The sequence below is a fragment of the Sinocyclocheilus grahami genome, unplaced genomic scaffold (assembly GCF_001515645.1).
Source record: "Sinocyclocheilus grahami isolate Dianchi unplaced genomic scaffold, SAMN03320097.WGS_v1.1 scaffold149.1, whole genome shotgun sequence".
NCBI lineage: Eukaryota > Metazoa > Chordata > Actinopteri > Cypriniformes > Cyprinidae > Sinocyclocheilus > Sinocyclocheilus grahami.
This window is the reverse complement of record NW_015505328.1, coordinates 2519011-2531464: the sequence shown is the minus strand read 5'-3', so window position 1 is coordinate 2531464 and position 12454 is coordinate 2519011. Positions and strand designations below refer to the sequence as shown.

At 36.2% G+C, this 12454-nt stretch overlaps 2 protein-coding genes across 4 annotated transcripts in view; one reads left to right on the top strand and one right to left on the bottom strand.

Annotated features, from left to right (window-relative positions):
• Positions 1–7489, bottom strand: part of LOC107591992 (copine-4) — a 31412-nt gene extending 23923 nt beyond the window's left edge. Inside the window, exons 1-6 of the mRNA XM_016281312.1 lie at positions 7318–7489; positions 4153–4343; positions 2335–2514; positions 757–828; positions 591–665; positions 15–98 (exon numbers count right to left, since the gene is read on the bottom strand). Of these exons, the coding sequence (XP_016136798.1) occupies positions 15–98; positions 591–665; positions 757–828; positions 2335–2514; positions 4153–4323 (582 nt within the window). The 5' untranslated portion in view covers positions 4324–4343; positions 7318–7489. The remainder of the gene's footprint in view (positions 1–14; positions 99–590; positions 666–756; positions 829–2334; positions 2515–4152; positions 4344–7317) is intronic.
• A 2583-nt stretch (positions 7490–10072) lies between these two features.
• Positions 10073–12454, top strand: part of dync1li1 (dynein, cytoplasmic 1, light intermediate chain 1) — a 15639-nt gene continuing 13257 nt past the window's right edge. For 2 of the 3 annotated variants that reach the window (XM_016281309.1, XM_016281308.1), the window contains exons 1-3: positions 10078–10236; positions 10465–10538; positions 11828–11944. In XM_016281309.1, the coding sequence (XP_016136795.1) occupies positions 10133–10236; positions 10465–10538; positions 11828–11944 (295 nt within the window). In that variant the 5' untranslated portion in view covers positions 10078–10132. Of the gene's footprint in view, positions 10237–10464; positions 10539–11827; positions 11945–12454 lie in introns of all 3 variants that reach the window. The other variant, XM_016281310.1, reaches the window with a different exon arrangement.

The following is a 12454-nucleotide window of genomic DNA, read 5'->3' as shown; positions in this document are numbered from 1 at the left end:
AACATCAATCTCACCTCTGTTCTGTGCACCAGTGATGCTGTGCCATCATCATTCACTCTGAAGATTTCCAGAAATGGATCCGACTTGCTAAAAAAGTCCTAAACAAAGAAAGAATCAAACTTATTATTTTTTGTAAAGTAAATACAGCATCTACAAACATAAGTGTTCTAGAAGCTCTTTTGCTAATCAAAATCATTATTTTTGCGATTGCATTTGGTGGCACTAGCATTGCAGAAATTACACACTTGAGCTTTAATGAATTTTTGATTGATTCATACATCAATCCCAAGCACATTTATTGCGTAATGTATGGCCTGTCCAGCCTTTCTCTCATTTACAGACTATAACTGAATGCACATCGTTTCTTGTGTTTCTAAATAGTCCACTGTGCATTTAGACTCAAAGCTATCCTCGTTTTGTAATGAAAAATAAAAAATAGCAGTATATTTTAATAAAATAGCAGATGATGCATTGCTCCATTTGAATTTTGGCTACTCATTAAACAGTACCGTTATCAGATAAAGACAACGGTTTTGTTTGCCTCAATATTGTTGCAAAGTGCCTGTTGAGGAATTATCGAGATGTCACACCTTGTCATCTAGTTTCTTGGCACTGAAGGCGAGCTCCACGTAATCATCATTCCCAGACAGCTCTTCAGCTGTGACCTGTGATTTCAAAGAAGTCATCGCTCAGGTTAGGACAAAAGAGCACACATTTGCAGTGTGAATTAATTGGGGGTGAGACGTCTGTTCTTACTGTGATAGATGATTTGCCAGCTGTGTTTCCTTGCTTCAGTAAAGCTTTGGACAGTTTTCTCTGTGATACAATCTATGAAAAAAGAGGAGTGAACATGAGGCAAACAGATACATGTATACAGACTGCAAACCCTAACAAACCTTAATATGAAAGACTTCTCCTTATAGACTTTGGTGTTTTATCTACATTTTAAATTACACATTGTGTTGTGTTTGAATATCCATAAATGTAACATGCAATGTTAAATTACCAGTACATTTGTCATTTTTCTAGTATTTTTGTCTTTCAGTGTAATCAAAATAATTTTTTTGCTTTGTGCTCTTTTAAAAATAAAAACATATTTGGCATCAGACTTATGGTATTTTATGCATCACAATGAAATTAATGCTTTTAATTAGTATTATTTAGAATTATTTATGAAGGAATCTTTTCATGCTTTGAGGTCGTCAAAAATTGTTTTAAAGTTTTAATGCCAACAAAGTTAAAATAAATGATACACTGAACAAAATTATAAACGCAACACTTTTGTTTTTGCCCCCATTTTTCATGAGCTGAACTCAAAGATCTAAGACTCTATGTACACAAAAGGCCTATTTTTCTCAAATATTGTTAACAAAAGTGTTGCATTTATAATTTTGTTCAGTGTATATAATTTTTTATATTTAAATTTTTACATATATATGAATAACTTAATATATTACATTCAGTTGGCAGCAGCAAGATATGCATTGCCACAAGGAAGCAGACATATTAGAAGTGATATTAAAAGTTCTTCTACTTCATGAAGAGCATGGATGATCCACCAGGAGCCAGAAGGTTTTTCCACAAATGATTGATAACTTAATTGACAGACAGACCTACATATCTCATAAACCATGCATCAAATATGACACCTTTACAGCATCAAATATTTTTTTCTATTATTTCAAGTGAGTTAATAAGCTAAGCCAAAGCTAAATGTAGAAGGTAAACCACATTCACCAACAAGGCTATTTACACCTCCACATATTTTAAATGGTAACATTAAATTCCTACTTTGACCAATTAAAGAAGAGTAAAAGAAATGCTGGAAACAAAATCCTTCCAAAATATACTTATCTAGCATTTTCAACTCACAAAACCTTTCAAACCACATAATATACACTACTTGCCAAATGTAAGCGGTGAAAGCTAACTATGAAAATTGTTCTACAGCTTCTATTGGCTGTAGTTAGTTCTTACCACTGACTACTTATCAGTTTAACAGCCTGAAACAAAATAAGTGTCTGTTATTAGCATCCAAATGCTTCAGGTTCTCGCCCTCACATGAAATCTCCTTTCCTCAAGTCCTCTTTACCCTCTTATGTTCCTTTATATACCGCTGGTTGTAGCCTTGTTTTATTATAAACTAGATAAAAAGAGTTTGGAGTAATAGTCCCTCTGCCCACCAGATTACTCCACCTTCCTGCTCCAGTGAGCTCTCTGCTACCCTTTTGAATCCACACAATCCCTCTCATGTACTCATCCTCTCTCTCATGCACTCACTCCATTCACTAGCTTTCATCTTCCCTACTGCGCTTCCGTTAAGTGTGCATTCACCTGTCCAAGTGTGCACTCCATGGCACCCACGAAATCAGCCTCTTTGAGTCCATTATGGTTGCTACTGATGTCATGCAGCTCAAAGCGGAGGCGCTGCACTTCCTCAAAATAGTAGTCCACGGTGAAGACTTTGGAGAAAACCGGACTGATGCTACTGCGAATCACCTCTGTACGGTCCACCTGGAACCAATCAGAACACGGCAACTGTCACACTCCAGCGCTGCTGTTTTGATTTAATACACATTTCAGGATTTCTTCACAAATATTCACAAGTGATATATAATTTTGAATTTAAAAAAATCAACATTTTGCATAAAGGCATTAAGCCTAAGGTTTTTTTATTGCACTGTGAAATTATTTTCAGAATAATTAAGCACATTTATATTTCATTATTATTACAGTAATGCACTACTCCCATAATATATAGTAATTTTTATTGTATAGCAGTAAAAATAGCATTTTTTTAAATAAAATAAGCATAAATTAAAATCTAATAGTATCAGTAAAATAATCAAATTTGGTAAAATGATAAAATTGTAGCATATCAGTTTCAAGGGATAGTTTTGAATAATGTTTGTAGCATAACATTTTGGTTACCGTTGACTTCCATTGTACTTACAAAAAATGCAATATTTCTCAAAAAATCTTCTTTTATGGTTCACAGAAGGAAGTAATTCATTCAGGTTTGGAACAACATGACAGAAATTATGACATATTTGTCATTTTTTTGAGTGAAGCATCCCTTCAAATATTGTTTTTGACATACGACAGTAACAAAAATATGAAAATGAGACTTTTGGTTGCTTTACAATAGTGGAGAAAAATGTAGCAAGAATGCACTTAGTTGTCTTGAGAAATGCAAGCCATCTTTACGGTTCTAAAAACCTGCTAAAAACCTAAAAGTCTTCTAATATATATATATATATATATATATATATATATATATATATATATATATATATATATATAAACATAACTGCCTATTTAAGTTAAATATGAGCAGGACATTTTCTTGACAGGTTTTGTGAGATTTTCCAGTCTGCTGGCCTTCTACCCACTTATACGGTTTCAAACACATCACTTTGTTTTTAACTTCAGTGCTCACAGCTGGAGTTCAAATGGCACTGCCTTATTAATTATGAATCGTACCCTTAACCATGCCAAGCAAAACCCCGGTATGCCAGAAACACCCGTTTTGTGCTGCAACCGAAACCTTTCACAGATACCTAGCAAAACTGAACAGGCCACTTCACTTGAATTTTTGTAGCACTGCACGTCCTCGTCTTTGGTTTTATTAGCGAGGCACAAGACAGCGTGACAGAGCGCTTCCTGTGATCTAACGGCGCTGTTTTATATTGCTTTCACATCACAGCATAGACTACAGTCTCAGAACACTAATCAGCTGTTAACAGACATACACACAAGCATAAAAACACACAGTTCAATAAAGAGAGCCAGTTCTCATGCACTAAATAAGTAGCTTCTGTTCAGTCCAGATTAGCGTTTGTAAAAGGATTATTATTGAAGTACAGTATGCTTGGAACCTTACAATAACACCAGAAGTTTACTAAAAAGAAATCACTACATGCGTAGCAATTTCAAAGTGAGGAAAGGGAGTTTGTGATCGGAGGAGATATCTAGGGTATGACACATAAACAGTTGTTTCTTTGAAATGATGTATGAAAGCATCCATTGTAAACTGTTATATAAAGTACACATGATAGATTCTGTTTTTGCATAGGTGAAAATAAGATGTTCCTTCATGAAAACCATCATTCTGTTTGTGCTAGAGAAAACAAAACCTGAACATAAACACACCTCAAACCACTGTCCATGGGACTGCATCTTGAGGACAACACAGGGGTCAGGCTTGGACAGAGCATCTCTGTCAGATATTCCTTTACAGGCCACACGGAGCTCCACTTTTGTCAGACATGGGCTGTTGAAGAGGCCCAGCGTGGTGGCAGCAGACTCGTAGATGTTACTCATTTTGAGTTCCCACGTTCAAGCTGTGAAAAAAATTAATGTTTAGTTAAAAGGTTAAAGCATGACATAGAACATATATGAGATACACTACCATTCAAAAGTTCAAAAAGGGTCAGAAGGATATTGTTTTAAAGAAACTAATACTTCTAATTAGCAAGGATGCAATTACATTGATCAAAAGTGACAGTAGGAACTTTTACATTGCAAAAAAATCAATTACAAAAAATGAAGTTTTGAACATTCTATTCATAAAAAAATAATATATCATGGTTTCCACCAAAATCAGCAGCGCAACAAAAAAAATGTTTCCTGAGCACCAATTCACCAATGCAAAATTTTTACTGTATTTATATTTATATCTATTAAAAATCTATTCATCAAAGAATCATGAAAAATAATGCATGATGGTTTCCACAAAAAATCTAAATGCAGCATTAACGACAAGCTTTTCCAGCAATAACACAGACCTAATTTAACAAAATCCTAACTTTGATCACTTTTCAAAGACAAAATGTATTATAACAATGTTCTGAAGTTCTACATTGCAGCGAACATACTTGCTAAACTTGCAATCAGTCCAAAAAAGTGAGATGCAGTGCCTAAACATGCATGCACAATCACCAAACATGAATTGCATTAAATGTTATTTTAATATCTAATTATTTTAAATATCGTTTTTAATATTATTATTTTACTATATATATATGTTTATTTGAATATGGCATCACAAAAACTTAAAGGCTGAGAGCAAGAGCGTGCTTTTTTATCAGTACACCATCTCCATTCAAACAAAACTGCCCACTTTTTGTTTGTTCACTCGACGGTTACCTTAAGAAGAGGTTTCTACCTCATCTGACCCTTAAAAAAATGCTTTCACTTGTGCAGTCTCATGGTTGATTCAGTTATATTAAATAACATGTTTGAACTTCACCAGTTATGTTCAGATGAAGCACATTTTATAGGTTAGCTGACAAAACATTTTTACACTGTAGTCTCTAGAGCAGGGGTGGGCAAACTTGGCCCTTCCAGGCCACTTTCCTTCAGAGGTTAGCTCCAACCCTAATCAAACACACCTGAACCAGCTAATCATTGTCTTCAAAACTACTAGAAGGCTACAGGCAGGTGAGTCATGTCAGGGTTGGATCAAATCTCTGCAGGAAAGTTTTCCCATCACAGCTCTAGAGGATGGCAGTCCTTGAAATAATTTGAATGAATTATGTTACACCTTTGAGTTCGAGCACGATAAGTGTGTTGATTAAAACAGAAACTCTGTTTGTTAAGACAGAGACACCGATAACATTGCTTTATAATGAAATTGCTCTTCAGTCAGGCACCATGTGGAATGAGCTCAGCGTCGTCCCCGTGGGAGAGAAGCGCTGACCCCAATACTCTGAGACCATACCACAGAGAACGTGCATCTCTGTGTGTTACTTAATTATTCATGCCCTTTGCTTCCTTTGAGTGCCACATTTTTGTTATCATTATTGTTATTTATTTAGAACAAAAGAGGCTGACGTGCAGTTACTGCCGGCTGAAACCCTTCAGAGCCTTCTAGCCCTGCAAGATGGACAAAACTATTGCTTGCAACCCCTAGGAGTTCTTACAGTAAGCAATCCTAAGCGTCACACTTTGGTGCAGCATTTTAATGCACCTGGCCAGATTAACTGAGGTGACTGCATGTGAATAGCAGGTGTTCACGTACTGTACATGTACTGTTGTGTTCCCATGTATTTGCATTGCATGTCCTGAAACAATCCGGGAAACCATGGAGTTTTCTGCAATATTATGAATAATCAAGTGCTCATGTGCAGTGTGCTGCTGGACAGCCTCATGTGGACCAATGGCCTAGTTTTCATGATGTTAATTTAAGGTATAGGTACATGGAAAACAAATGCAGATCTACCTATATTATGTAAATAAATATATATTACATCAAAACCTTTACAAACTGTCACCTCTTCACAGAAAATGTATTCTACACTCTAAAAAATGCTGGGTTAAATATAACCCAGCATTTTTTAGAGTGTAGGCTACCATAGCTAAATGAGCCCAATGAAGGAATCATCAATAATCATCAAAAGCAGTGAATCGATAGTCTATTGACCAAAGGCTGACCAAAACTTCTGACTACCTAGTAAACAAAGTGTTCAATGTGTGAAAGAAAAAAAATAGACAAAAGGTTCAAGATGATAAAGAGATCATTTTATACATCTAGTAATTTATTATTTATTTATTTATTGTATTTTATATTATTTAATGGGGGGGTCATGAATATTCAGGATGTTTCCTTAGGGTTTCTTATTGCTCTCATACATACACCTAATTTAAGCATAGTGATTTCACATGATAACAAAATGGTTTCCTGGACATTGGTTGCACCACACTGACTTTGATTTGCCAAACCAAAGTTTTGAATATCTTAATGATATTTTAAAACATAATATACTCGCTTTAATGCAGGCTACATTACTGTAAACTATACTTGCCATCAATTTCTGTCTTTCAGTGCGGTTTCTCTCGTTTGTTTGTTTGGTTTGTTTTTGACACTTTTTAGCTTCAGATAAAATATCAGAATGGCTTTAATGTAGAAACTGAAGTCAATCACAGATAAGTCATTCAGATGTTTGTACGGAACGCATTTTTGACATTTTTATTTTAATAACCCACACCAATATAAATATTAGATTAACCACTTACGATCTTGTAATCGATTGTGGAGTAGGCTACAGATAACATTAGAGTAACATTTACTATGCGCACAATCAGCGGTACCATAATGGGATTCAAACAATACAAGTCCGAAATCTTTTTTTTTTTTTTAACACTGCTGACAGAGTAATTTATCTTCCGTAGACATAAAATGTCAAATGTATCCATAAATGTACTTATTTGGCCTCGTATGCACTGAACTGTGAGGTCAAATTGTTATTCCATCAGTGCGTAAAACATCAAATTCAGCTAGTTATAATATTTTGCTATTAAAGGGATAAAGCTTACCCACTGTTTAAGTACAAGAACAAACCCCAAGCGACGCCAGAAAAAAAGTTCCTCCGTGTTAAGATCGTGCTGAGTGCAGTTTATGCACTGGACTCATTTTCCATCCGATTCCATGTCCAAATTGTCTATATAAGCAGCTCCATCGGGCTTAGCGTTAAAGGTGATGGATAGTCCGACCCGCAGTCTCCTCTCTCAACATAAGAGCAGGGCAGGCGTGCGCACTCCGCTTAACTTCACTGTTGAATCCTCTGCTATGAGAGCTGGAGAGGAAGGACAGGGTGCGAACACTGTGTAACCCTGCACTCTGGCGGTTGATTCGGTAAATTACAATTGATGTGAGATCTGGGGCCTCATTTATAACCGTTGCATATACGCACAAAACCTGCCCTGAAGGAGGCGTACGCCACTTCCTACGCAAAACATGGGATTTATAAAAACAAACTTGACGGGAAAATTTGCGCACCTGCACGCAAACTCTGACCCATGCGTACGGACTTTTTTTCCCCCGGAGAGAGAAAAGTAATGAAGTAAACAATGATTTTAAACTCTGTTTTCATGTCGATATACACATTTACATTAAATATTCCACTCTCATTAATGGAGAAATTACATAACTGAAATTACATAATGTCATTAAACCAAAATGATATGAATTTAGACATAGCCTAGTGGATGCGCTTGATCACTTTTCCTGTTGTTTTAATGACAGCGAGGAGTGCTATGCTTACAATAATTCATCTCGAAATTAAACTGCAGATCACATGTTATGAGAAAATATTTTTAGTGAGAACAATGATCAATTATGCACACTTACTTCGATAGTATGGCAAACACTGCTGGATTTGGTGGTCGAACGGTCCATTGTCCGGTTTGATTAGGTCCAGTGATAATAGCTTACTGTACAACCGCAGCTGCACGTGTTGATGTCGTGTGAAGGCATCTCCACAACATTATGAAAAATACCACTGTATTTGAAGGATACAACTTGAAGAAAACGGTAAGATTTGCACATTTCCTTTTTAAAGTACTTTGTCAATGACGCGCGAGTCAGACAATTGTATTTAAATAATAATAACTTATGCATTTAGCAGACGCTTTTATCCAAAGCGACACAGTGCACTCAGGTTATACATCTTTTACCAGTATGTGTGTATCCTGGGAATTGAACCCACTACATTTTGCGCTGCTAGCGCAACGCTCTAATGACGCGCGAGTCAGACAATTGTATTTAAATAATAATAACTTATTGTCAGTGGTAGAGCGCAACGCTCTACCACTGACACACACACACACACACACACACACACACACACACACACACTTTAAATACTATTTGGTCAGTGGAAAAGAATGAGCTCAACTCTATTCTAAAATATTTATCTGAGAACTATTTTAAACAGTTTTGTTTTTATGGATATTTTGATATATTTCTTCTAAAACATAACAAGGATACTGGATTATTTTTAGCAATACAAATTGTGTATGGCACAAATGGCATTTATAGTCCGTATCTCATATTCCCTTAATGTCTTGTACCTTTGACGGTGTTAAACATGGTGTCACGTGGATGGAATGTGCATGGAAATGATATGCAGATGAGGTTATGCATAGCAAAACTAGGCGTTGTAAGCTCCATATGAGGAGTCGGGGTGGAGATGCACGTACGCACAATCTTACCCTGACTGGGATTTATAAAGGGATTTTTGCGCAGGTTCTGGCGTGTGCATGGTTTTATATATCTGAAAACTTTTGTGCGTACGTACACTTTTAGGATGAAATCTACGGAGAGTTTTATAAATGAGACCCCTGGTGAGCAGTGACTTGGTGGATGCAAGCATGGCATTAGCTAGTGGGGTAAAGGGTTGAAATGATTCCTGGGGCCCATGATGATTTCAGTGGAACTTAAGAATGATCCAGTATAATTAAATGTGCACTTTTTTTTATTTTGCAGCCTAGTCTGGCAGTCTTGCAAAAGTTTGCAGAAGTATTCAGTGCAGATGCAACTGTAGAAATAATCGATTTCTCAGTCAGCCATTATTAATTTATTCCGTGAGCACTCAATAACACGTACTATTACCTAGATAAAATGTGTCAAGTGATCTCAACATGTCTGCCCTCATGAGGTGACTCCATGTAAAACAACTTATATTACAAGCATCTTCAGCTTGAGGGTACATGAAACATTTCTTTTTCAACAGAGTTTTAATTCTATTCTATTCGGTTTTCTTCTGTGATGATTTTACATTTCTAATGTCCTCACACTTCCCTGGGGATCCTTGCACAAAACACTTCTCTGTCTATCAAATTAATACAGTGGTTTTGTTCAGAGTTTGCTCATATTCATTGAATGGATTATCCGAAATGGAACTGAGAGGCTTATAATTCTATTCTATTTTATTATAACCTTTTTATATTTAACTGTTTTCTATTCTGCTCTATTCTAATCAATAAATCTATTCTGTTCTGTTCTGTTCTACAAAAATAAAGGTTCTAATGCAGTGATGCCAGAATAATTTTGGGTTCTTCAAATCATTTTCAATGAAAAAAACTAAAAATGTTCTCAGTGTGCAGAACATTTTAATAATCTAAAGAATATTTTTACTCTATAAATACATTTTGTGCAATATAAAGTGTTCATGGATGTACTAATGGAACCATGGATGCTAATAAATAGAATTGTCACGATTCTATTCTATTAACCTGAGCTTCGGCAGTGATTGCGGCTCGCAGCGGTCCACGCCCAGCAGAAAAGCAACGCTCGGCTCTGTGCGACACATCCGGGGCTCATTCAGGGGTGTCACTCAAGCCTGCGAAGATGGCGACGTCGGGCAGAAATACACTCCTATCGGTTAGCACAAATGTAAATAACAGCACTTCCGAAAGCCAAAACCTCGAGGAGGATGACGGGCAGAATTTATGGTAGGCCTAGCCCGTTCTTTTATCCCCTGTTCAACCTCGGCTGTATGTGCAGAACGCGGCTTTAGGTGGCTCAGAGCCGCATGTGACAGTTGTTAGCCGCTAACTTGCAAATTGCCCCAGCCGGGCAGGTACACACAGGCCAGCCTGAATCAATGACCGCAGTGATGCATGCTTAATAAAGCGTTGTGATTTAACAGCTAATGCCACCCTGTGTTCCTCTGCGTTCAGGTCATCGATATTGAGTGAGGTGTCGACGCGCTCCCGATCAAAATTGCCGTCAGGAAAGAATGTGGTGGTTATGGGTGGGTGTTTTTTTTTTTCCTGTCACAAAAATTGCTGTTTCATGTCTGCTCTGTTTCAGCCTATTGATCTGCATCCGATTTTTCATTATTAATAAATAAGATACAATGCTGACTGAATGTAAGGGTTTGAACGTGCTCTATATGTGCACTGGTGTGATTGTAAGTGTGCTGTTATTGTTATTGGCGCACGTCATTGTCTCCAGTCGTCGCCGTCAGACACCGCGCGCGCAAAACACATTTGTGCCAGTCTCGTGAATTTTACTCGGTGTTTTTATAATTGGCCATTTATTTCGCCTTAACGATTTGCATATGGTACAGACTGTCGGGTTTGGTGAATAGAGATAATCCGCACTCTCAGACAGGGGCCGTGTCCTAAAGTCTACCGTACCGCCTACTTAGACAGCATCATAGGCGTGTTCCGAGGAACAAAATGCTGCATTTGAACTATTTTACATTCTGAAAAGGCTGTATATGTGCCAGTGATGCCTAGAAAGTGCTGTCTAGCCGTCTATGATGACTACAAATGCTATCTATGTAGGCAGCTCACTAGTTTTTGAGACGCAGCCAGTGATTGGCTCATGTTTGCTGCCTCAATGGGTGCGCTTTACTCATAGGGCGTCAGACATGATAAATGGCCATGCAAACTGAAAGAATATATTTTTAAAAATACTTTATTAATATAATGTATTATTATTTTCATGGCTGTTTTTTTACTGTTTTGCCCATGTATTTTTCCTTAGCATATTAAGATTATATTGTTTTATTAATAAACATTCTGGAGCTGTAATTTCAGTGTGCAGACATCTCGTTTTTATTACTATAAAATATATCACACTGTGTTGTCTTTGTCAAATATATGAATTCACATTAATTCCATAAATTCTTAAATCATTAGAAATCCAGAGATCTATGTTTCTCTTCCAGCTTTATATTGCTCATCAATGTGTCTTTTATACAAAACCAAAATTTTTGGTAGACTATTTATATTTTTTGGAGATTATTTATATGCTTTCACTAATGTATATGCTTTAAAAACACTGCCAACAATTCTCAGTTCGCCTATTTTATTAATTGTACGAAGAATTTGCATAAAAACGGAACAGAGAAATGCAGCATGATTATATACTATGTGTTTATTTTTATTTACAATCACATTCAAACTAATAAAAAATAATCATATAATCATAATTAAATATGCATTATATATGTTGTTTTCAGGATCCATATATCTAAATCTCTTAGGTTTTTAAAAATGATTTGTCAGTGTGTTAATCTGACTTGTTTTACAGGTGAGGTGGGGTCTGGTAAGACCACCTTGGTGGCCAAACTACAAGGTGTAGAAGAGTACATGAAGGGCCGAGGCTTAGAGTACCTGTATTTCAATGTTCACGATGATGATATCGATGGTAAATATTAAATCATTGTCTAGAGTTTGATACTGGCAATACATAAACCAGTTTTAAATGTATAACCTTAAATGACACTGAATTAGAGAATCTGCACTGTAAAAAATGATTGTGATTTTAACAGTAAAAGACTAAAAATGCTACAGTAAAAACTTGTTAACTGGTTACCAGTAAGTTTCCATACTACATATGGTGAATAAATGTAATTACATTTAATGTGATTTTACAGTAAAATACTGTTAAAAATAAGGTTTTTGAAAGTGAAAGAAAAAGTTGTATAATTCACAGTGAAAAAACGTAAATTGACACTCCCAGAATTCCCCGCATGACGCTTCATAGTTGATGGTTTTTTGTTGAAATAGCTATGTTTCTTCTTAGTTTTTTCTTATCAGTTGTGTACACTAGGGTTTAATCTTACATCTAATGTTAAATTACCGTATTGACCCGAATATAAGACGATGTTTTCTTCTTGGAAATCCATCTGAAAAAACGCGGTCGTCTTATATTCAG